We start from the raw sequence: 26,526 nt of genomic DNA on the forward strand, positions 1-26,526 counted from the left end.
CTGATAATTTCAAAGGAAAAGGAAGAGTGTGCTTTGGGAAGAGGGTTACATTGGGAATAACCTTCAGCACTCTTCAAAATGAGAATTTCTATCTACAGTCCTTGCCTTGGATATGTACTGGTCCCTCATTCAGCAGTACAATAAGGAAAATCAGTGTTTAAACCACTTTTGAGCCACTAATTCTTTTTAAACATATTCTAAGTAGCCACCCTCATGCACACCCTGGTGTCAAAAGCCAGGCACACAGAACCCAACTTCTAAACATCTGATCCTTGTAGATTTTGTATTTGAAAATGTCAAAAAAAACTGTCACCAATATTCAATTGTGTCATCAGTGTAAGGATCATTTAGAGAGATAAAAATGTTGAATTCTCAGCAACACAATCTTCATAAAACTCTGCTTCAGAATAAATTACAAGCTTCATTTAACTATATGGGAATGCTTGCAGTGTATGCAATACTGAGAGCTGTATAGAAGTTTTTAAATTGAAGTTAAAGACAAATAAGGAGCAATAGCTGCAAATTCAGTTAAAAACCATTTTTTAAAATATAAGCTATTTTCTTAGCAAGAGGAAGACAACTTGACAATTGCCACACAAAGCAAATAAAGCCCTGAATATGCAATTTGTGTTGATCACTGTCCATCCACTGACACTTCTGACAGCGGCAGAAGCTCTACTTGTAAATGATGGCAAATCTAAATCTTGAAAGGCCATTGTATAAAGACAAGCATTAATTAGACTTTTGCAGCTTCATTTTAAAAACTAAGAAGTAGCGAACTAAGAGCAATAATGGCTATATTTTTTGTGTTTCTGGATGAATATGCACTTTTAGTTCAAGAAGTGTGTTTCTGTCAGTCTAAATCAGAAATAAAAAAGGACATTTTGTAAACTAGACAGGACAGACAAAAATAATAATTTCAGTAGACTTCTACATTAATAAGGACACATTTCAGACTTCTAATAAAGCTCACTTGATGAAAAGATTCTAATTAATACAATAATGTGATTTCAAAATCTAAATTAAGCCAACTAGAATATAAGCTGATGAAAAAACCTACATGCCTGCAGTACCTTAAAGTCTATATTATGTAACTGCAAAAAGGAACAAAAAAACTTCACGTAAACCCCATTCTAATTAAGAAACCAGAGCAAATGACACTGCAATGCACAGAAAGTTACATATGCACATGTTTGGGTGTCGGACTTAGAAGGTAAGAGTTATAAATCATATTATTTATGGAAGGCATTATTCAAAAATAGCTGCAATTGAAAAATTAACAGTTGATAACCAGCTCCAAGCACTCCCAGCCTCTGCAAGCCTTCAACAGGCACTGCTGGAAACAGTTAGAATTAAAATGTTCAGCATTTTGTTCAGCACAAGAATTTAAAAACACTTAAAGGGTAGTTTCTGTTATTAATGACACACAAGAGAGTCCTTCTCTCTTAGATTTTCATGCTTTCTGTTGCAGATGGAAAAGCTGAGGAACTGAGCCTAAAGTATTTATTAAATAACTTATTATTTTTACCTCTCACCCTAAAGAGGAAAAACCCACAAAAGCAAACAAAAAAGAAATAATTATCAATGCATCCCAACAGGGAATTCTGTTTTCTTCATCCTCTTGTAACTTTCTTTCCAACGTTTCATTAAATTCTGCTGGTGGCATTCACAAAAATCTTGTATAAAATGTGGCTGTGTAACAGCAGCTGATGTGCAGGATAACCAAGGGAGAGGGGAAAATTAAGAATATGACAAACTTTATCTTGCCCAGGCCTCAAACTGGTTTATCTGTCAGCTGGGGATGAGCTATCACTCCCACATGCTCAGTTAGAAGCTGAAGAGCTCCATGGAATTACATCCAGGGCACTGGAACAGTCTCCTGACTGGAACTCACTGCTGGGACACCTGACCAATGCCAGTAAGCAAAACAAACTTCTCATGGGAAGGGTGAAGATGGTTTTACTCTTGAAATGGAATATAAAAAATAAAAGTTTGCTGCAAGGTAAGGTTTAATTATGTTTGAGGTTTGATGAGCACAGTATCACCAAAGAAATTTTCTAGGAAACAGAAGTGCAACTCCATGTTTATTTCTTTTACTGCCATGTTCAGTGTTGATCACACATTTAATTAAGTACCTTGAGAATCACAGAATCATTTCGGCTAGAGAAGACGTGCAACACTCATGCAATGATATGGGTTGGAGGGGACCTTAAAGCTCATCCAGTGCCACCCCTGCCATGTTCAGGGACATTTCCACTGTCCCAGGCTGCTCCAAACCCTGTCCAGCCTGGCCTTGGGCACTGCCAGGGATCCAGGGCAGCCACAGCTTCCTTGGGCACCCTGTGCCAGGGCCTCCCTATCCTTTCAGGAATTTCTTCCCAATTTCTAATCCAACCCCACCCTCCTTCACCCCTGTCACTGCACACCCTGGTGACAGTGAGTCCCATCCTTAACACTGCCAATGGCACCACGAAACCACGTCCCCAAGTGCCACATCCACATCTTCAAATGCCTCCAGGAATGGTGACACATCCTGATCTACTCAATATTGAACTTTTGTGAAAGCATGTGATTGTAGCAACACAGAGGCACCTTCCCTGTCCTGCCACAGATGTCCTGCTGCCCCTTCTACCCAGCTCAGACAGCAAATCCCCCTCCCAGCTGAAAGCAGAACCTGCACATCTGCACTGTCAGGCAGTGCTCCAGCAGGAACACATCTGTGGAGGAAAATGCTGTGAACTAAAATCTCAATTTCAGGGCTTTTATGTCTGCTGAGCTGCAGTGGGATCCAGGAACCAAAACCCTCCAGCACGGGCTCTGCAGCACCCACAGGAGAAGCTCCAGGATCACCCAGCACCACAGCCAAAGCTGGGATGACTGGGATGGACATTTCCAAAGGGTTCTCCAGGTCTGCACTCACAAAGACTCAGGAGTTTCACCCATCACTGCTGTTCTCAGGAGGAACTCACAACATGGGCAATTTTTCAAAAACCTCTCAGAGCTCACCTGCAGAAATAGGAACAGAATCTCAACTTTCACAGGCATCAGCAATTAATGGCACCTTATTTCCTCATAAAATGGGTCAGATGTTGCAGAAGTAAGGACAGCCAAAGGAGGGGAGGAACAATAAATAGAAGCTGACAAGACAAATGCACAACAAGCATCTTATCTGTGTGTGTGCATGTCAAATTATCTGCAGATGAGTAAAATTACTGCCCTTTGAGAAGGAGTCCAGACACACAAAGTCCACAGATCAGGCTGAGGGCAAAAGGCCAAAGGAAAGGACAAAGCAGAGAGAGGAATCATGGAAACTCTGTGCAGATACAATTTATGCTCTCAGGTGCTGTTTATTCTTTTGTTTGGGTTGTTATTTTTTGGGGACTGTGTGTAACTGTTTGGGTTTTTCCTCTGGGGGTTCCATTTTTGAACAGATACCTCCAAGTTATGCACACAAAAATGCATTAAAGCAGCTGCTGGAAGTGTATTTTTACTGAATTCCCATTTCAGAAGATTTCACGCTGACTTTCAAGCTCCACAGTCACAGCCTTCCATGGAATTAATTTCTCAATCTCAGGCTTTCAGCAGCATTACTGAATGTAAACTGTAGCACATGACTAATAAATAATATAAAGAGCACAAAGGAAAACACCCACATTGTTCAAGCCCTGGTCTGTAATACCCCATCTCACCACAAAAATGATAATGATACAAGAGAAGCAGTTCTGGCAAAGAAAAGGGAACTTGCTTTGTGTCTTGTCCACCCTTTGGCAAAAACATTTCCAAGTAAGGAAGACAAATTATTTTTATGAGAATCAATGCTGCAATGCAATAGATTTATTTTTTTTAGGTTACAAAGGAAAATGAAGATTGTAAAAGGAAGAAGAAACTGTAGGGGAAACACATCCATCAGGATGGAAAACCAAGAATTAAGCCTTGATCCAGACACAGAAAAGAATAAATGGTGCTGCTCCTACTATAAATATATCAGCACTGAGGATTGATGAAAACTCTGTGTGTCAGCCAGGTTGGAAATGGTCAGAGTTTTCACTGGCTCAAATCTTCAGATCACAGAACATTAAAAATTAGTTTCTCAACCAAATCACTATACAGACCACTAATAGAACATTTTTAATGAAAATATATGATTTAAAAATGAGGGGGCACCAAAGGGTTCTTTGGTATTTGTGCTGTAGAAGAGAGGTCAAGAATCATCAGATAAAGGATAAACAATACAGAGGAAATGAAGTGCTGGTTTGATGTGCCAATGTTACAATATTTGAGTATTAAAAACTGATAAAATGTCCCCATTTTCCTTTCCAGTGAAGGAATTGCTGTAGATGTCTGCCCAGCCCAGACCCGGCATGGCACAAACTGTTCCAAGCAGCTTAGGAACAATGGAAGGTAAAATTCAACATTTAGAGAGAACTGATCTGAAAATAAATTGAGGGAAGACAGGAAAAAACTCTGGAAGAGCAATAGTTGCCCAGATAGGGAAGCATAATGATCTGCTTTAATTGATTTCTCTAATTTTTATTTATGTAAATTAGGGAACACATGTGAAACTCTTCCTTAGCTCATTACTACCCTAAAGCCAAATGTATTTCACAGCTGAACTACAGCAGAATATTGCACTTCAGTAAAGCCTGCAGCAATCATGTCAAAGAGGGAAAACTTGCTGTTAATAACTACCAATTTTGACCCTTTAGGAGAGAATGAACAACAGACCCTTGATCAGGAACATGAGCTGATCACATTTATATTACTGTAACTAAAAATATTTCTGCCCTGAGGAAATGTGCTGAGCCTTCAGTGCTGAACTTAAAACAACCTCAAAACCTACATAAATACATGTTCTACAATGTTTGCTCTTCACATCTTAGTGAGTTCCTATTTGTTGATGTCTGTTCAGCAGAAAAATGTTTCTTACAAACCCAACAGAAAGAAACAAGTATAGGTTACACTCAGAGTGGAACAGCCTATCAAAAGAATGATGAAGCCAAAATTTAACTTAATTGCTTGCTTAATTTAAAGCCGGCTGTCTCAAAAGAGGAACTTTCATACTGTGGCAGATTGAAAAAGGTTTCAATTATTCTGTTTTTCACATTGCTCCTGCAGTATTTCCAGGTGCACATCAGAGGAAAGCTTTCAGTGCTACAGGCAGCTTGCTGGCCTGCTTGACAATGCAAGAAAACAAAACAAAGCCGAAACTTCCTGGAATAATCCTCCCATCTTGTTTGCACTGCCACAGACATGATCAACAGCAAAAGCAAAACAGCAGAATGAGAACTCCTGCTTCACAAGCACAATATTTAAAATACTTCATGTTTCTATAAATCAACAACAAACCACAAATATGAAAAGGCAAAATGCTTTCTAAGAACAGGAACAAAAATTGTACAGAATCACTGAGGTTGGCAAAGAGCTCCCAGACCATGGAGTCCAACCTGTGACCAATCCCCACCTTGTCACCAGCTCAGAAACTGAGCCCACACCCAGTTATTGCTTGGACACTGTGGGATCTCAGCACCTCAGGACTGAGGTGTCACCGAGACCACCCTTGGGGGGCTCGGGAGTCCTGGAATGTTCCAGAAGTGTCTGGTGGCTGGACTTTGATCCTACACAGGAGACGACACCTGTATGAGGATAGGAGGGTTTCACCGGGGTGAATGGTGAAGGGATTGGTTAATTAGAGGGTGAGACACAGGGTTTAGGATTTCTGTACAGGGGGGTTTAGAGGAGTAAGATGGAGGAATTGGGGCGTGTCCTGTCCTTCTTCTTCTTCTTCTTCTCCTCCATCTTCTGTGGTGATGGTGGCACTTTGGGATTGGTCATTACTAAAAGTGCACCGGACAATAAGAATAAAAGGTATTGGGGAAAAATGATAAATATTGTACACGTAACTTTGGGTATAAAGATAGGTGACTGCCCGGAGGGCAGCACAGTGTGCTCATGGCTGGCTGCTGAGCAGAGCTCTGTCGGGCCGAAAGAAAATCTTTTAGATAAACAATTAATAAACACAGAGACCGAAAGAAGAACTGAAGCCTCTTCTCGTCCTTTGATACGCGGGCTGCCCCAAGGCCACCTCGGGCCCTTCCAGGCCCTTCAAACAGCCGAAAACCGGACAGGACACCTCCAGGGATGGAGACTCCCAATCCCCCTGGGCAGCCCCTCCCAATGCCCGACCACCCTTCCTGTGAATAAATCCTGCCTGAATCCCATCCCTAGGAGAGCATTAATCCAGCTGAAACCTTTCAAGCTCATTTTCAAACCCACACACGGCCAAAAACACAGACGTTTCCCGCTGCTACTTCATGATCCCAAACGCTCTTCTCTAAAAAACTTATTTTCAATCAGAGTTCTGTCTCCTCTCCATGAACTAACACACGTCTGGCTGCAAACCTCAGCAGTCTGAGCTTCTGTTTGCTGGAATATTCAGCAGCCACATTAAAACACACCCATTAAGAAAGACAAACTACTTAGGATGTGGACTGTCCCTGGCTGAGCATTTGTGTGGTGATAATGCAATTGCACCTGACCCTCTGCCACATTCAGGGCATTAAAATCACACCAAAATTTAATTTGCTGTCTTTTGCAAATTCATCAGGATCCCATAAATAAGGAGGTGGGAAAAAAGATATTGTAAAATGTTTTAGGAAAATAAATTGAAATAATTCCCTTCAATTCTAAAGAGCTCATTTAAATGTCTTCATGTAATGCTGAAGCAGAAACAGACATCAAAACCTGAAAACCAAAGTGATAGCATTCAAGTGAAGACAGGATCTAAGCAAGTCCATTGAAAAAAAGTATTAATGGCCCAAAATCAGATCATTTCACTTGTTTAAATTCTACTAAAATCTATATTAAAATATTAAATTATTTTGTTTGAGGACATCTAAAAATAAAACTGGACACTTTTTTAATGGAAGTTTAAAAAATATATATAAAACCATACTGTATTTGCTGCAATACTTAAAACCTCATAACAACTAAGAGCTTTTTTTAATTGAAGAACTCTAATGCAAATATTGCTAGAATTGCAGTTTTTTATAGTAGACACATCATTTGAGTGCAGTGTGTGACTGCTGTGGGCCTTCCTCTTCCCCTTGGGATCAAAGGCCAGAAGAATTTCAGACAACTCTGGAAACAACAAAACCCCCAGCTTTGAATTCTGCCTGACATCAAGCTTGTGTCTAGTGGGAGATTTACAACACTCTTGAAAACAGAGTAGAAAAGGCTTTTTTTAATGGAAACACTGAAGGACCAAGAGCCCCAGTCATGCTAAGAGCTGTCACTGCAGTGTTCTTTCCTTCATGTCCTACTGAAAATTCCACTTTATTCTCCATTTGTCATTCTTCTCTGCAAAGACAGCCACTTCATTATAGAAATTAGGCTTCTTTTCTGCAGCCTGTCTTCTTGTTTCAGACTTTTGGTTTTAATTCCTCGTGTTCTCAGTAATTTTGATCACTAATTTGGCTTTCCAGCTTTAACTGGTGACATTTTAGACAGAAGCTTCAGAAAGCTGAACTGAAAAAACATTGATTCAGTGGCTTAACTTTATCCTGGAAGTTTTATTTTTCCAGAGTATTATCCCAAGAGTATGAACTAATTAATTTTGAACACAAGTGTAATGAATGATGGTTAAAAATCCCCATTACTTAAACTTATCAGTGCACAAAAACCAGCTTGCTTCAAGCCATGTAAAACCAGAATATTTCTCAGAGATTTACTCAAGAACACAGACAAACCCACTGGAAACAGCAGGCTTTAAAGAGGAAGTGTAGGTTCTCACTCTGATACAGAAAAAAGTCAAATTTGAACATATTTAGATTCCTAAAAAGTGTCACTTCTGAGGCATTTAAAACCAAACAGAGCTGCTCTACTGCTTTTACACTTGGTTGTGTGCATGAATGGCACCTGCAGGGGAAACAAGAGTGAATCAGAACTTGAGCTGGCTCTGTACAGATCAGTCCTCAGCAGCACAACTGCTCCCAGCTCACAGAATTACGGCGTTAGAAGGAATTCCAGGCACAGGAAAGGAAAATGAAGAGGAAAGGAAATCCAAACCCCTGGAGATGAGCAGCCACGCCAGGCTGGATCTGTGGCCAGGGCAGGGCATCCTGCCCAGCCCGAGCCCCCAGCTGGGAGACAGGAGAAAGTCAAGCTGCAAAAGCTAAGCTGGATCACTGCACCATCTAAATGCAGCCCCAATTATTTTCTGTACACCAACAGAAATCTGTAATGAACCTCTAAATAATTCCTGAACTAGGAACCACTGAGCTGTCCTGAATGAGACTGGGGAAATGCCATTCCATTGCCACCTAAGCACTGCTTTGGATGTGATGGATGGCAAAAACCTACAAAATTTAGTATTAATGTTTTGGGGCACAGAGGAAAAATCACGGATTCAAGGAAATCACCTCCATCAGGAAACGCTGTGTGTGTCTGCAAGGCTCAACTTGCAGAAAGAAAACTTATTTATTGCTAATCTTTAAAAGGCATCAGTCTTTGACACGCACTTTCTCAGAGGTTTAATTTCAAAAAGCATCAGCTCACATCAACTTTCACAAAAATACCACAGGACCCATCATTTCCCTAACTGCTATGTAAAAAGCAATGTTCAGGAGAGTCAAATGTGCTCTAAGGCAAGAGCAAATACTCATCAGGAATGCCATGAAAGAGAGAAGGAAAGGCCAGCTAATGAGTACACAACATGCAGCTGCAGCAGAAGTGACAGGGAGAAGGTGGGGAAGGGAGAGGAACCACAAAAAGCCTCATCCTAATTAAGCAAACATATGACAAAGGAAAAAACCTGCACTGGCTGGGTGTGGTTATTTCATGATTAAATGCTAAATAATGAGAAATATTTGGCAGAAATACAGGCTGTGTGAGAATAGAGCATTTACAGTTATACTACAGCAGCTTTCAGTTTCTCAAGGTTAGCAGGTTTATTAAATCAGTGATTTTATACAGGTGGATTTTTCTTTTTTGTAATTCAGTATTATACAAGACAGAATTGTCTTGTCCTAATACAGAGATAAAGCCAAAGGTCCTCCTGACATGCATTGTATGAAAATGAAAACCAGGGACTTTGGGTTATGAAAAGAAGCCATATGACTAAAAAGTGAATCCATTTTCCAAAACGCCCACACAGACAAGAGCTTCTGATGAGAAAAATGATCTCTGCAAAGCTAAATTGCACAGATTATTTCCATGAAAAGTTAGAATCTTGCGGATTATACGATATTTACTGTGCTGGGATTTAAAAACAAAATCCACCAACTTTTTATATTATTGCAGTATGAATAATTACTTGATTTTTTCAATGTAAATTATATTAAAAATAATTACTTAATGGAATAATTGCCTTCTTTTAGAATTCACGCAGGCAATGATGCTTGCTTGGTTTTTCCAGGATTGTTTCTCTCTGGCTGCTGGTGAGTTTTGGGTACCTTTAGACTGAGGTGCCACCCCCTGTGTGTGCCAGCAGAGCAGCTGGGGCTTACCTTGGCACTGGAATCCTTGCTTCCCAAATCCCCTGTGGAAAGAAGGAAAAAGAATTGCCTTAGTATGTTTGGTTTTAATTTCTACTCAGTGATCTCTAAAAACATAAAAATAGCTTCATATTAAATTACCTCAGGTTTTGCTACGACAGCAACAGATTTTCAAATACACAACACAGACCAGCCCACCCATTTCAAAGCAGAGAACAATAGCTGTCACCAGCTATGTAATTTCAGCTTCTGGCAACAATTTTTTTATTATTATTATTTTACAAGCTATTTTGGATCTACAATTATCATCATCTGTGATTGCTGCATAATATTTCAACTCGTTGAATGCCACATGTATATTTAACAGCCACGTGAAATATTCCAAGTTCCAGCAAAGGCACGTAAAACAAACCAGACTTGGGGTTTCATCCAGATTTTGGGATTACAAACGGCTGTTGTGAGGCTCAGCTGGAGTCCAGCCGTTTGCTGTATGGAAAGCAAGCAGGTGAAAAGTTTTGCTTGTTTCAACAGAAATGAGAAGACAGGCCCCTGATTTCCATAGTAATTATTCTCCAGCTTCCTTGCTCCATTTCCATAACGAAACACAAATGTGCGTGTAGCACTTCTGCAATGAACACAATGACATCCAACACATTTTGTACCTCTGGCAAACTCCACTGCTGTGGATTTATTTGTTTATCTTTAAGCATCTAACATTCTCTTCCCACAAAAATAACTGTTTTGAGTATCCTGCCTCTAAACATTTCTCTGCCTTTTTCTTTGCAGCCTGTTTTTCATCTGGAGAGCTGGAGCTGCTCACACTCAGACAAAAGCCATGAGCTGGAGAAGCTGTGTGCAATTAACACCATCGAGCTTAATTATCAATTTTATGCAAATGGTTTCTTAAAAAAAAAAGTATCAACAATTTCTCCACTTTTTGTTTATTTATTTATGGAAGAGACAAAACCTTCAGTGCACTGTTCCTTCAGGAAAAAGCTGAAATGACACAGCTTAGAGCATTTCTCTGCACAAGTTGCTACTTCTTGTTATTATAAGCAAACCTGAACCAGGAAAACCAGGAGAAAAATCAAATTATTGTTTGCTTGGCAGCACATGTGCCTATATTGTCATTCTGATGCTTTTACCACTCATCTTCACAAAACTCAAAAGCTGGAAGCGTGGAAATGCAATCACAGGAAAGCCGATGGCGGGACCAAGAACATGAAACAGACTTGAGATAATTTTTAATCCTTTGAAATAGACTTATTTGCAAATATTCCTGTTTTATCTCCTCCAGAAGCACGGCTGTTGCTCAGTGTCTGAGCTGAACCCCTGCAGAGCCGCAGCCCATTCCACTCCCACAGCAGTTTCAATGTAATTTTTAAGTAAAAAGTCTTTTAAAAAATATCAACAGTCCAGAACCAAAGCAGAGAGGTGAAAGTTGCTGAAGAGGAAAAGGAGGCACTAAACTATTTTGTAAATATTACCTGATGAAACATACTCCAAGGAAAAGAATCTATCTGTAAATTTCATTGAAAGGTAGTGTTTTTTAAACCTTCCAACATTGTTAATTGACACAAGTCAATTTGGAAACACTCAATGGTGCGCGATGGTTGTTTGAGAGCGGCCCATCTCCAAACCAGAAAACCAAACAAGTTTTCGAGGTGTCAGATGCTCCTGTAAGGAATGTGAGGAGTTTCCTCCGGCTCAGCAAGCACGACAAGACAAGAGCGCAGTGCTCTTGCCACCTGTCAGCCACAGGACACCCTTTCAATTCCTGTCATTGGTGACAGAGCTCTGCTTTGTTTTATAATTGTGCTGCGGGTGTGCACAAACACCGCTCGCAATAACCCTGCAGCGGTTTTTCACACCTCCCAACCCATTCTGGTTTAGATTAACTTTGAAGCAGTTTTTGAAAGTCTCTCACTTTTACCACACCCAACTTCACTTTTTAATTTTTTTTCCCTCAAAAAAAATTTAAAAGAGAGAAAAACTCAGAAATTTGACTTGTTTCTTGCGCAGTCTACCATGTCAGCTTTCCTTCCTCACTCTGTGAATATCAATCATTTCTGGCACAAGCACAGTCTTTGCTTCAGCTTGCAAGCAGAGGAAAACTGACAGAGGAAGGAAAAGGTCCGTGTCCAGACACATAAACACACATAAAGAGAGCAAGAAGCGTGCCACAGCCAGCCAGCTGCGTGCAGACCCTTTCACAACTTGGGCCAAAATAAATCACAGCTCTCGCTTTCGGCACCCAGAGCTGCAGTGCAAACTTGAGCAGCGCAGCACGGCTGGAGCGAGGTGAAGGAGGGGAATCCCGAGCTGTTTGTGCAGGTCCAGGACCGCCGAGGCTCCCGCGGCTCCTGCCGAGCCCGGGCCGCCGCTCCTCGCTCGGAACGGGGAACGGGTACGGAACGGAACGGCCCGGCCTGCGCGGAGCTGCCGCCCTGCCCCGGCCCCACACGAACCCATGGGTGTACTTTTCCCTACCAGCTCAGCAAGGAGGGTGTTGGTAGGGAGTTTTCCTGCCCTCTCGCGCAGGAACACTTCTCTCACAAAAACCACCCCTCCCTTTCCTCGGCGTGGAGCGGAGCAGCGGTGTCACGGTGCCTGCCCGGCCTCGCTGCCCGCCCTGGGCAGCAGGAGGGAGCAGGGCAGGCACTGACCAGGAGTTAATGCTGGGGGACCCGAGTTCAACAGCCCGGTCTGGCACGGGCACCCTCCGTCCCAGCGCGGCTGTGCCCGGCTGAGCCCCCCAGCCCAGCCGAGCAGAACCCCGAGACAAGGGGTGAGAAACACAGCTCTGGACCGTGTGGGAAGCGATAACCCCGGTGCGAGGCTCCAGACCCTGCTGGTCTCTGCGATAACCCGAGCGCCGGCAAGTTTGGGGGCTCCCACCGCCCCGAAAGCGGGGTGCGCCCAGCCCGGGGCTCCCCGAGCGGCGGCAGCCGCACACAGCCCGCCGGGACGGGGATGCGACAGCGCCGGGACAGCGAGGTGACACTGGGGGGGTCACCCCCAGCGGGGTCACCTGCCCGGCCCCGGCCAGAGCGGCGGCACCGCGACCCGGCTGCCCGGGGACGCGGCGGGTGGGCGGGGAAGGGAAGGCAGGGCAGGGACGGCGGCTCACCGGAGCCGGGGCTGCCCGAGGCGGGGAATCCCCGCGGCGGAGCGGGCCCGGGCGGCGGCGGGCGCGGGGGGAACGCGCGCCCCGGGCTCTCACCAGATGAAGTCGGTGCAGTGGCTGCAGAAGGTGGGCTGCTTGAAGAAGCGCGCGATGAATTTGTGCTCCTTCACCTCGTGCACGTTCTTCTGCCTCAGGGCGCCCTTGCGAGCGAAGCGCCGCGCCGCCTCCGGGTCGGCGCCGGGCTCGGAGCCCGGGAACACGTCGGCCATAGCGCCTCCTCCCCACCCCCCGCCGCTCCGGGAGTCGCCGCCCCGACGTCCGCCCCGTCCGGCGGCCGCCGAGCCTCTGGCAACGGCGGCGCTGGGCGCTGCCTCCCGCTCCCAGCCTGACGTCGGAGCGGAGGAGGATCCCGAGCCCTCTCGCCGGCTGCTCCGCCCGCGGCTGAGCGAGCGAGCCCCCGGCCGGGGCGGGGCGGGCGCGGGGCCGCCCCCGCCGGGGAGCGCCGGGGGAGAACGGGGGGGCGGCCGCACCTGCTGGCCCTCGTCAGCTCCCGCAGCGCGCCCCGGGGCTCTTTCTCTTTCACACACACAGCCCGGGTGCTCTCACGCACACTGGGGCTCTCACACACACACTGGATGCTCTCACACACACACCGGCGCTCTCTCTTGCACACGCACCGGAGCTCCCACACTCACCGGGGCTCCCTCCTGCACACGCACCGGAGCTCTCACACTCACCGGGGGCTCTCTCGCACACACACACCGGCTCTCCCCGCTCACCAGCTCCCCCCAAAACGCACCGGTTCCACTCAGGCACACACCGGTTCCCCTCTCTCTCTCTTTCTCTCACATTCACCTACACAGGCTTCCCTCACACACAGGCACACACAAAAGCTCCTCTCACTCACACGCGCACGCTCAGAGGTTCCCTTAAACACGCGCACAGAATCTCCCCTCTCACTTTCTCTCTCTCTCTCTCCCCCACACACAGCCGCACACAGAGATTCACTCCCGTGCCATGCACAGACAGGGGATCCCCTCGCACACACACACAGAAGGTCCCATCTCAGTTTCTCTATCTCACACACACAGAGGTTCCCCTCACACCCCCGCACACAGACCGGCTCCTCTCACTCCCCAGCTCCCTCCATGCTCGCACAGCAGCCAGGTCTCTCTCCCGCTCACACACTCACAGTTCCAGGCAGGTCACACACACACAGTTTGCCCCGTGTCAACCATGGAAACCCACACACACAGTTTGCCCCGTGTCAACCATGGAAACCCACACACACAGTTTGCCCGGTGTCAGCCATGGAAACCCACACCTCCCCTCCCTGCAGGCAGCAGCAGGACCGTGACCTCCATCCCTGCTTCCATCCCTGCTCCCTTCTCCCGGCCCGGCACAGCCACCTCCGTGTCACAAAGCACGGGGAACCTGCTCCTCGCCGCTCCCAGCCGCCTTCACCACACACTCTTCCTGCACCCACCCGAGAATCGTTATTCCTGCACCACAACAAACAAAGTGCAGCCCTGTGCTCTCCCCCGCACACCTTTCCCCTTCCTGCCGCTCTCAAAGGCAGCCGCAGACCTGTGAGCGCTGAACCGCCTGCATCTCTCAGCACCACAGGATGTCCTGCCGCTGTGCCATAGATCTTTATGTATCAATGTAAATATATGCAGTAGTTCTTATTTCAATAGAAGATCCTCAACAAAAAGTGTAGGAAACATCCACCAAGTCTCTTTCTCTCATTAGGGCATTCAGCGCACACACAACAGACTTTTACCTTGGTTTTATGTCATCAACATAAAATAATAGACCTGTCCATCTTCCCTTACTCAAATTACACACAAAATATTCCCAACTCCCTGGATACAGAAACATCTGCCCATGGCATCCTCTCATATTAATACACTCAGAAAAATCATGACTATGCCAACATAAAACCACAATATATACATAAAGTAAAGAAACCAAGTATTAATCATACTGTATTTATTCAATGTTGTTCCCGTTGTTACAAATTTACACATATGGGACATAAATGCATGTTAAAAGTTCTACCCCAGTATATCTACACACTCATCTGTGTAAGCATGTGCAAGATGTTTTATTTCACAAGAATGAAAGCCAGCTAATTAACTCAGATTAAGTGCTGATGGGAAAAGTGTGCATGGACACTTAGCACAGAACAGAAATAACTCGCTACATACTATCTTAATTTAAAAGCCTCAGTTTCTGGGTGCAACTTGGCAGAACTGGAATGTCCATGGCATTTCACCAAATAACCAATGACAGGGATGGCCCCGCTTTTCTCTAAACTTAGAGAATCACACCAGATGCCCTAGAAACTGCTGCCATATGCCCCTGCTTCATGGATTTTATTTTGTGAGCAACTACTTCCAAATTTGATCTGAAAGCCAATGAAATATAAAGATTTTTCATTTGGTCTCCACCTATTCTGCACATGTTGTAAATCTCTTCTTCCCCTTCAGAGGGAATAGATTTTTCTTGCCTTAATCAATTTATGCCAAAGCATGAGGAGCACCAAGAAACATTTTGTACTCTTGTTAAGGGTTCTATCAAGAAACATGAAATGTGTTTATTTCCATTCCTTTTGTGCTGCATCACAAAAACAGCCACCAAAACTGGAGGATCTGAAGGGGTCACAACTTGGATTACATCAGGTTGGGGAAATCTGCGTATTTTGCTGTTCCTTAAAATCTCACAGACCTGCTGAATCATTTTGGATTCCAGTTTCTTTCCTGCCACTGATTCTGGACCAGATTCATTCACTGAAACACTGATGAGTGTGCCAGGCTCGTGTCAGGCCCCAGGGAAGAGCCAAATGGCACCAGTCACAGCACTACAGGATCACAGTAGGATTGCTTTACTGATTCTCTCTGTAAAGCATCTATTTCACATCAAACCTAGCAATTACTTGTACATCATGACTAGACAAACTAGGCAAAGAAAAACTCCATTATATGTGCCCAGACAACCAGGTAAACCCTTAAAACACATCCTTGCCCTACTGTATTTAACACACAACTCCTTTTACTGCTGCAGTTCGGACACACAGCACTTACACAGTGCTTTTATTCTATTCACCTTCAATATCAGGCTTTGTCACCCTGGCCAGGCCACTCTTACAGCGATACCACAGGGGCATGGTGTGTTCCACGCCCAGACACCTTTGGGATGTGTTGTTGTGACACCAGCTCCTCTTGCTGGGAGGTTTTTCATTGCCTGGACACTCATTTTTTCTACTCTGGGTTAAGGTCCTGTGGGTGATACAGGAACCCATCCCTCCTTTGTAAATCACTGGAGGAAAGACGTCTGCCACCTCTTCCTGAGTGAGCACATTCCCCCAGCAGCTCATGGCTTGCTCTTCTGCCCAGGGGAGTGTTTGCAATTTGCTTCTGGTTCAGGCCATCTGGACAAGGAGTCAGCATTTTCACTGTTTGTGTTCAGGCATATACATGGCCATTAAATCAGAGCTTTTCCAACCAGCTTTTCCAATCTCCTGGCCAGCAGCTTCAGAACTCCTGACTCCAAAGTGCCATTTATGGGGTCTTCTCATAGCAAATTTATTCCTGTATGGCTGTTTGGATGATATCCTAGAGACTGTCCCTGATAGAAGTTCCTATTGGATGATTTAAGAGGTTTTTTTCTCTATATAATTTGATTATTGCTGTAACAAGCACAACTTCTGAAGTTCTCTCTATATTTCCATCAATACCACCCTAGGTCTGTAAGTGCATCTGGGTTCATTTTGAAAAAGGTTTCTCCTGAAATGTCTTTGCTTTTACTCATCTGCTGGAACAGCAATCCACAGTCCGCATCACTTTTTAATCAAAAAGCAATAAAAAAGGAAACATGTATCAGGCTCTGTTCTGCCTCACATCCATTCAGAGGGAGCCAAGGAGAACACCTCCATCAACTGTTTTGGCAACTGTGGCTGTTTTATTATTTCCTGCTTCTGAGAAATACTCAGCCAACAGGAATCACTTCCTGCTGGAGGCCTATAAGGAAGTTCACAAGCCAATTCCTCCTCACATTTCAAAGCAAATCACAACTGAGTCCCTCTCCAGAGAGTCAGGGGGACAAGTGTCCGTTCTCCAAAGCCCTTTTAGGAATGATGATCTGATCATTGCAACACTGCTGCCTACAAATAATTTGCTTCACCCAATCTCATCTTCCAAAGGAATTTCCACAGGGCCAGCTCATGAGGCATCTCCACCAGCAAATATCGTGGGATAATTACTTGTCATAATTAGGTCAAAAGCAGATACCAGTTTCCATTAATTCATAGACTTCTTACCAATCCTAAAGAGCCAGGTTTTCCTAATTTATTTTTTTCCATGCAGTATAAACTTTCTTTCTGTCTTTGTCTGAAATCACCCATCAAGTTTAATGTTGAAGCTCCCATTCTTAAGTTTGTCATGTTTTAACCAGTCCTGGTTTTCTACTACAAATTCATTCACAAAAAAAAAAACAACCAAAATCACCACCAACAACAAAAAGCCTGTTTATTGTTCTTATCCCTGGTTTGGCAACAATATACCTTAAATCCTTCCAAAAAAATTGAAAAAGGTAGGCTGTGGTAACATAAACAGATATATTTCTGTAAGAATCTGTCTGTCTTTTATCCCAGTGGGGAGGAGATGGAAATGATTTTTACTAAACGTGGGTTTCTGCATCTTTCTGTGTCTTTTAGCATTTGTGTTTAGAGACCCCACAACTTTATCCCTGTCTCTGCAGTTACACTGGTCCTCCTCTCTGCCCCTTTCCCCTCAGAGTTCCTCAGAGTGCAGGTTGGGAAGCCCTGGGTCACAAGACATGTTTTATTATTAAATTATTCCATGTGACAGACAGCTTGTTTACACAGGCCAGTACTGCATTAAAACACAGTCAAAAAGAACACCAAGTACAGGGAGAAAAAAAGTCGTGTGAGAGATGAAATGTCACAGAAAGAGTATTTCTGAAAAAATTCTGGGGAAAAGAAAATGGGTATCTCATAATAATTAATAATTTCCCAGGGATGAAACTGCAGTCCATCGATATGCCCTAATCAGGAAAATCCTCCTTCCCATTGTGACAGATAAATGATGCCATTATTTCAACTTGAGTTTCCTTGAAAGCCTTGCAAAACCCATTCCTCATGCAAATAGCTTGTGCATTATCCTCATAGCAGCTCTCCATAAAATTGGAAATAAATGGCTGATCATATACAGAACATTGAGTGTAAAATAGTTTTTTTTTATATCAGACTTATCAGAATACTGAGTGACAACCCATTGCTTTCTTTTCTCATATCTCAGGAGTATGTGAGCATGGTAAAATCTTTCCTAGTTATAGAGCTTGATGCTGTTGCACACTGAAGAGTGATGGGGGTCCTTTGGGATGTTTCCTGGATTTTGCTGCTTTCCAGATTGTACAAACAAAAATTTCTGTCTCAGCTGGAGTATTTGCTGTCTTTGTTGTTTTGCTGATTTTGTCCTTCCCACCGGCAGTCACTCTGGAAAAATGTTAAATATCTCTTCCAAAAAGGAATTCACACCCTTTTGAGTGCATCAGAACAATTCTCTGGTGTAGGCAAACTTTCAGTCTTCAACTGTACACACAAAAAAAGCAGAAAGACTGAGACTTTGAAATACAAACAAAGCGCTCAAACCATGTGGAAAAAACAAACTGCTCTTGTACCAGCTAAACAAGGGAGCCTCTGTGATTGATTTAGGGAAACATGGGGACAGGTTTGTAAGGAACAGAGTAGGTGGGTTTGGCCAGGCCAGCTGGCCCTGGAATTCCTTGCCCAGAAGAACCAAACCCACGGGACCAGCGCTGGTGCAGGGTGTGAGCAGTGGGGTGGCCTGGGGCAGACAGAAATTGGATGTCACAGGCCAAACACAGCCCATGGCTGGCTCAGAAAGTCCCCTGAATGGAAAATGCTCAGAAAGTGAGAGATTCTCTGGAGAATGGATCAAGCTTTCCTCACTCAGGTGAGCACCTGGCAGAGACAAAGCAGTGGTGGGCCCTGCCTGAGCCACCACCCCCATCACCATCTCTAGGGCCTTCTTTTTTTTCTTTATTTAAAAAAAATACTCTATCACTGCCAGCTGACCAAAATTACCCTCAAAAACCTATTTTCCCCCCATTTTTTGCATTACAGTGTAAGTTTGCAGATCAAGGCCCTCTGTAGGTACGTCATAGCATGAGGCCTTGACAAGCAGAATGTGTCACTGTCCTGAAACCTCCTTGTAACACTCTGTTGGAATCTCCAAGGGGCTTTTCTGATGTTCAACTGCTACAAATAGTAAATAACTTTGTACTGCTGCGTTGATGGAAAATACCAGCTCCAGAATATCAGCCTGTGGAGCAGCAGAGAGCTCCTGGCAAAGCAGGACAATGCTGTTCCTTTATGGGGTGAACCCAGGATCAGGGGATCCCAGAGTCACTGAGGCTGGAAAAGCTCTCCAAGCTTTTCCTCAAAGCTCTCTTTTCTCCCAAAGTCACTGAGGCTGGAAAAGCTCTCCAAGACCTCAAAGTCCAACCTGTGACTGATCCTCACCTTGCCCCCAGCACTGAGTGACACATCCAGGCCCTCCTTGGACATCTCCAAACCTCCCTTTGCAGCCCCCTCCAATTCCCAGCCACCATTTCCATGAAGAATTGTTTCCTGATGTCCAAAAATCCTGAACTTCTCCTGCTTGAGGCTGTGCTTTGTCCTCACTGGCACTGAAGCCAAAGTGGAAATTCTCACCATTTCAATGTGAGCAGAAAGGTGTGGGCCATTTTATTTACCATATTCTCACAAATCTTCAATTGAAGGAGATGATTATTTTGCAAGAGTAGAATTTTGCCTTGTGAAGATGAATTGTAAATAGTTATTATGTGTATCATACTGCAACTCATTATTTCTGACAGGTCAATAGCATTTATCAGAGACACAAGAAATAGTAACTTTCATGTTGCATTTTGTTTATTCCAGAGAATAAATGTAAGAGAAAAACAAAATTGTATCAGCTGGAATATCCAAGATATTCTCTTTTTTCCTCTATTATGACATGTTGATGCAGCGAAAGCAGAATGCCATTTCCAATGGTAAGATTTCCAATTATACCACGTCCGTCTGTGCTGTGCACAAGTGTTTACACTCCTGGAAACACTAATAATTGAAATGACAAGAGTTTGGCTGGACAAACACAGCTTTGAAACATTTGTTTAATTTAGAAAGACTGAGAAGTGACAACACTGACGCACAAAACAAGCTAACATTAATTTCAAAAAAAACATTTCCAAAGCCCAGAGTGGTGAAAAATGAAGTGTGGAAAACCTCTGTGCCACAAAGAAGGAAGGAGAGGAAGGATTCTCTTTGTCAGCACTGAACATTCATTCAACTCCCCACTAGAATTTACATTAAAAAAAAAAAAAAAAGAAGCAGAAACAGTCCTTTAATGACAGTGGAGACTATTTTTGGTCCTTTAATACAGTATTGTGGATTAAAGACTGGGAAGATTAGCAGACTAATACATATCATAACAAGGAACACCTCCTCAGGTGGCTCTAAGCCAGTCTCATGCTGCCATTCAGGTTCACAAGCTATTGTGACCTCAACAGCCCAAAATTTCTACCTGGAGGTAAATAAAATTATAGACTATTTACAGATTATTTAGAGATTTTAACAAAAAATTGCATTCAAGATAGTTTTCTTCCAGAAAATGTAATTTTAAAAATCAAGCTTCTCACCCACCATGCTGTTAAGAAAAAGGAAAGACAACTCGTGGCATTCCATGTGAAAGTGCCATGACTTTTATTCCAGATATATTATGCCTGTGAGACAGGAGCTGGGCAGCTTGGTTTAAAAAGGTTTTCAACAGTGGTTGAACAAACGTGTACAGAGGAATAATATTATTTAACTTGACTATAGCCTGATAACCATGAAAAAAAATGTCCTTATCATTAATGACCACATAATTAGATGACATGAGGGAGAAAAATGAGATTATTTTTTAAAAAGAAACAAAATATGCAGCCAACATACTTGTGCTTTCTGTGCATTTTCAACCTCTGTAATAAATACTTTTCACTTTGTAAAGTGCTCATGATCTGTTCTTTCCAAAACATCTGGACATCTTCTCCTTTCAAGACTTGAATTTATGAGAATGTCACTGATATCAGTCCTGGCAATGCTGGAACGATTGCAATTTTATTTCAGTCCTGTTGCCAGAATGCTGGCAGCATCATTCTGTCTTCCTGGGCAACGAAAAAAAATCTCCATGTGCAATGAATAAAAGAAAAATGACCTCTGATATTTATTTTTGTTATTTTTACAGAAGATTACAAAATAAATGCAAAACTCCAAGAAGAGCCTGGCTTGCTGATGGTGCAGATTACAGCACCAGAATCAGAATTTTTAGAGATTCACACACATGTGGAAATTGTCAAAGCAGCTGAGTCAAAGATTTCCAGATTGTCAAAGCCTTCTGGAAACCACAAGACAGAGCTGCATCTTCTGAAGAAACCAACACACCAAAAATGTACTTTAATAAAGTGAGCACTTTTAAAAGCTCACTTTATGGCCTTCATTTCTTTGTCCAAATAGGATTTGAGCCCTTCAGAAAATCTGATTCCAGTTATTGATACCGGCCCCTCCAAAATCTGCTTCCTCTTAGGAAAGCTTCCCCTTGGATTTATTGCTGCAGATTAGAGGCTGGAACAAAGGGAAATTAGTTTATTGAGATCTTCCTAATGGTTCCCAGCACAAAAGAATCATCCCTGTGGTACAGCACAAACCTGTAACAGGATCCAGACACAGAATAATGCCACGAGCATCGGGCACAGCCTCACCCCAGAGGTGGAGGAGCAGCTCCAGCAGCAGCACAACATTTCTAGAAAAATCCTTAGCTCACCACAAACCTTCAGCATTAGGTCTAAACTCATCCACTTGTGTTTAAATATTCAAGAGCACTCTCAAATACCAGCTCATAAAATCAACGGTCTTCCCTCTGGATCCAACATTACGTGGAGTTTGCAGTTCTGAGTGTTTTTAGATTTTTCAGGCTTGTCAGTCAGCAGTGAAATGAGGAATCTCCCCCTTCAGAGTAAGTTGCTAAGAATACAAGCGCATATATATTTTTTAAAAAGGAACTAGATACAAATGTATAAAAATATAGAAAATATCTTCTTTCTATTTCTTTATTTATTTAGTATATCAATATAGATATTATATATAAATATATAGATATATAATTATTAATAAATATATATGCTATATGTTTATTTTATCTGTTTATATGCTATATTTTTATATGTTATATAAAACATACAATATGGGTTATATATTATAATATACATTAGATAGTATAAAATATATTAAAAAAACCCTCGGCCAACTGTTTGTGTAGATTAATAAAGATCTGGGGGAAAAAACCTTAATCTTGTAATTTTGTTAACTGTATATAATATGTATATAAATTATATATCTATACTAACATATATGTATATATACGTATAATATATATATTTGTATATATGTATATTTTGTATATAAATATATATGTATATATGTTTATATATACAATATATAAACACACATTATATATATGTGTGTTTATAATATTGTTTATATATATAGAAACACACATATATATGTGTTTATATATATAAACACACACATATATATAAACACATATATAATATGTGTTTATATATAATATGTGATTCAAATCACTGATAAAATTCCATTTTAAAAATCCTCAAATGGAGCCAATGAGAAGCCTTGGACAGTGTGGGAAGGGTTTGGATCACCAGAAGGGAGATCAGTATCCACTCTTCATCGCAGTGCACAGGAACTGAGTCACAGAGAGGTCGATTTAATCATCCGCAGCGCTCTGGGCTCGGGCCCAGGCAGAATTTCCCGGCTGATGTCTGTGCTTCACACAGATCCCAGGGTGTCTCTGGATTGATCAGAAGTCTCTGATAGGGCACTGATGCCAGACACGCCCTGTTCAGTGGGGTTTTAACGTGGGTGAATATCCCAAACAGCTCCTCTGTAGCTGATCCTCTTATCCTCACTTGGGAAAGCCACAGAGCGGCAGGAAATAAATCTGGTGGTGGCCGGGCTCTGGGACAGCACCGTGGCACCGAGCCAGGGCAGGGCTGGACAGAAATCCTCCCCTGGGTCACGCCAGGGTGAGCCTGGCCAGGATTCCCTGCTGGAACACGGGGTGGGAAAATGCTAATGACAGTCTGATGTACTCAGTGTAAAGTGCTTTCTGCAGCACTGAGTGCTCCTTGGAGAACCTGCAGCACATCCTGACCACGCCTGACCTCTCTCCAACTTGTAAACAAGATGACAACCACAGGCAATACACACATATATACATAAAACAATAAAAAAAAAATAGGTCAGATGCTGCTGTTACAGAAATCTGTGGCATTTGGCATAGTAGGAAGTGGAAGGATAACGATGAAGAGAATCTTGAAAGTTTTTTTGACAACTTGCTGGGAGAAGAGAAGCAGTTTGGCTTGAGTGTGGCAAGCACCCTGGCTCTGAGGATTCTCTTTTCACTCCTTCTTTTCTTTTCTCTCTGATGGCTTCTCCCTGGAATGCACTGAGGGGAAGGCAAAAAGTTGGGACCAGCCAAAAAGAGGAGAGCAAGTCTGTTCCTCCATGCTGTGCTTTTACACTGACATGTCAGAAGCTGTCCCTTGCAGATCTGCTCCCTGCAGATTCAAACTCTCACAGAGAATAATTTGCCCCTGAGGCTTCATAATTAGACATTCCTGAGGAAGAAATTTAACACAAGATTTTTTTAGACAGCATTTAGATAAATTTATCAGAGGAACAGACTGTTTCACAATATTTGGGTCACAGCAGAACTGTGAGAGAGATTCTCCGGGTTTTCTGTGCAGGAAATGAGAAGGCGGAGAGGAGGAAGGAGCTGTAAAATGCTCTCTGGTTTTGTACACTGTGAGTTTAATGTATGTGAAAACTGGAACACCTTCATCCTCTGCAGGGGAGCACAGGCCTGCTGTCACCTGGAACACTTGTTAGTGCCAGCCCTCTGACACCTCAGATTCAATGGGGATTTTAATACCCACAGTGGGTGCTTAAAGTGATTTCAGATCCAGGAATAAAATCATAATTATTTTGTTAACTTCAGGAAAAAATTCAGAAACATCAGTGGTAACTAGGAATGCAATTTACCCCTAAAGTTTGCTACTGAGTGAAAATAGTATTTTTAGGAATTATATACTCACTGTTTACTTTTTCTGTGCCAAAGACATTCTGTTAGGTCAGTATCTGTTACTACATGTTTACTTCCAACATCAGAGAATCATTGAATGGTTTGGGTTGGAAGAGACCTCAAAGATCATCCTGTTCCAATCATGGAACAACATAGGCAGGGACACCTTTCACTAGACCAGGCAATATAAAAATAGAAATAAATTTATTTATATATATAAAATATATCACCAGAAAATAATACACTGCAAATGGATCCTGGTTTCTGGCTGGCTGAACATGGAAACCCAGTCACCAACAGGTGGAACAAGAGAAACAGTGGGAAAAAAGCTGGAATCTGATTGTCTGATCCTTGTGGGAGAAGGATGAGATTGCTGGTCCCATTGCAGCCCCAAAGGCAGCTCTCCTGCCTGGCAGAAATCTGCAGCAAGCAGGGGTTGGCACAGGGACAGCTGTACTTATCAGAGACACAAGAAAGAGTAGCTTTCATGTTGCAATTTGTTTATTCCAGAGAATAAATGTAAGAGAAAAACAAAATTGTATCAGCTGGAATATCCAGGATATTCACTTCTTTTCCTGGGCCACCACTCTATCATGACATGTTGATGCAGGGAAAGCAGAATGCCATTTCCAATGGTAAAATTTCCAATGATACGATGTCTGTCTGTGCTGGGCACAAGTGTTTACACTCCTGGAAACACTAATGATTGAAATGACAAGAGTTTGGCTGGACAAACACAGCTTTAAAACATTTGTTTAACTGTAAATGCACTCAGGCCTCTCTTTAATATTCACAGAATTCACAGAATGACCAGGTTGGAAGATACTTTCAAGCCCATGGAGCCCAGCCCAGCCCCAGCCCCTCACCCAAGCCCTGGCCCCCAGTGCCACATCCAGGCTTTGTCAAACACACCCAGGGATGGGGACTCCACCACCTCCCCGGGCAGAACATTCCAGAACTTTATCCCCCTTTCTGTCAAACACTTTTCCCTGCTGTCCAGCCTGTATTTCCCTGGGTGCAGCTCGAGGCTGTGTGCTCTGGCTGTGTCAGTGCTGCTGCAGACAGAGCCCAGCCCCAGCTGAGCACAGGCCCCTTTCAGGAGCTGTGAGGGAGATGGGGGCACCCCTGGGCCTCCTTTTCTCCAGGATTAACCCCCACAGCTCCCTCAGGGGTTCCTCAGAGGGGTTTTGTGTTCCCAGCCCCTCTCCAGCCTCTCATTGCCTCCTCTGGATGGGTTTGAGCATCTCAGTGTCCTTCCCATACTGAGAGACCAGAGCTGGACACAGCGCTCCAGGTGTGCCCTCACCAGTGTCCCCAGTCAGCACATTCCTGTTGATTTGAGAAACTTCTGCATCTTGACCTGGCTGTGTGATGTATTTTGTGGTTGAAGAGAAGCCATAAAATCTCGAGAGCAGAGGGCAGTGCAGACCCAGGCCTCTCTGTCCTGCAGGACAAGTCCGTGCCAGGAGCAGAGTGCCACATCCCACAGCACCAGGAAATGACAGCATCAACCAGAGCAGTGGAACAGCAGGTTAGAGGGAGAACACAAGGTCATTAGCTGGGAACTGTTACCTCACTGCCCCTCAGCCTGCCTGGTCCTTGAAAACTTCCTGCATTATAGCTCCAGGGGAGACCAATTCCAGTCAAAAGCCTTTGCTTATCTTATTATCTTGTGTCCCAATTATTATAATGTCTTTTCCTACTGTCCTGACAGCTCCCGTTGATCCTGCTGTCAGTGAACAATGCTGCTGCACAGATTGCTCTCATCATCAGTTTTCTTTTATTTTTCTCTATTTTTTCCTCCTTCTTTTTCATTTTCACCTTCACTTTCAAGGCCTTTTCTGGCTTATCCTCTTCCTATGTCCTGTTTCTTGCAGAAATTCCTCTGATCACCCAGCAATGCCAGTCTCCATCATTAAACTGCTGCCTTTTCAAACATTCACTCTGGATTTCTGCTTTGCTGCCCTTCACATTGTAGCTGGGCAATGCCACTTCTGCAAAGGCAGTTTGTTCACATCCTCCTGCATGTTCTCCCTTCAGGCTGTGTTAGCACAACCCCAGGTAACCATGAGACTGCTGGGACACTGATCTGGCTCCCACCATGCTGGCTGATGTCCCCTCAGAGTGCTCCTGCACTGCTTTCCCTGCCTGCAGCTGCCATTTCTTTCCTTAGGATATTATTTTTATTATCTGGGCAGAGACCACCACTCTGCTCTGTGTTTATGAGGTCTCTGATAAAAGCAAATTCTGCTTCATTCTTTGGTTTGCAGGAGCTGTGATATTAAATTAGCTGACATGTGAAAGGAGTGGGCTGGATTTGATGGAAGATCACCTGATGTATATAATTGCACACAAGCACAATCACAGCAAGAACTGGGTCGGTTTTGCTCAAGCTGTGCCAAGGTGAACGCATAGGATAATTGTCACATTTTCATAGAATCATAAACCAAAAAAAAATCATAGAATCACAGGATGGTTTGGGTTGGAAGGACCTTGAGGATCATCTCATCCACCTTCCACTGTTCCAGGCTGCTCCAAGCCCCATCCAGCCTGGCCTTGGGCAGTGCCAGGGGTCCGGGGACATCCACAGCTGCTCTGGGCACCTGTGCCAGGGCCTGCCCACCCTCACAGCCAGCAATTCCTTCCCAGTATCCCATCC

At 43.5% G+C, this 26,526-nt stretch overlaps 1 protein-coding gene across 2 annotated transcripts in view; it reads right to left on the minus strand.

The window, feature by feature from the left end:
• PRKCA (protein kinase C alpha) overlaps window positions 1–12,980 on the minus strand; it is a 151,934-nt gene extending 138,954 nt beyond the window's left edge. Inside the window, exons 1-2 of one of the 2 annotated variants that reach the window (XM_064728231.1) lie at window positions 12,715–12,980; window positions 9,504–9,535 (exon numbers count right to left, since the gene is read on the minus strand). In XM_064728231.1, coding sequence (XP_064584301.1) covers window positions 9,504–9,535; window positions 12,715–12,887 — 205 coding nt within the window. In that variant the 5' untranslated portion in view covers window positions 12,888–12,980. The remainder of the gene's footprint in view (window positions 1–9,503; window positions 9,536–12,714) is intronic. The other variant, XM_064728232.1, reaches the window with a different exon arrangement.
• Window positions 12,981–26,526: the final 13,546 nt, after the last annotated feature.

This window comes from Zonotrichia leucophrys, chromosome 18 (assembly GCF_028769735.1).
Source record: "Zonotrichia leucophrys gambelii isolate GWCS_2022_RI chromosome 18, RI_Zleu_2.0, whole genome shotgun sequence".
NCBI lineage: Eukaryota > Metazoa > Chordata > Aves > Passeriformes > Passerellidae > Zonotrichia > Zonotrichia leucophrys.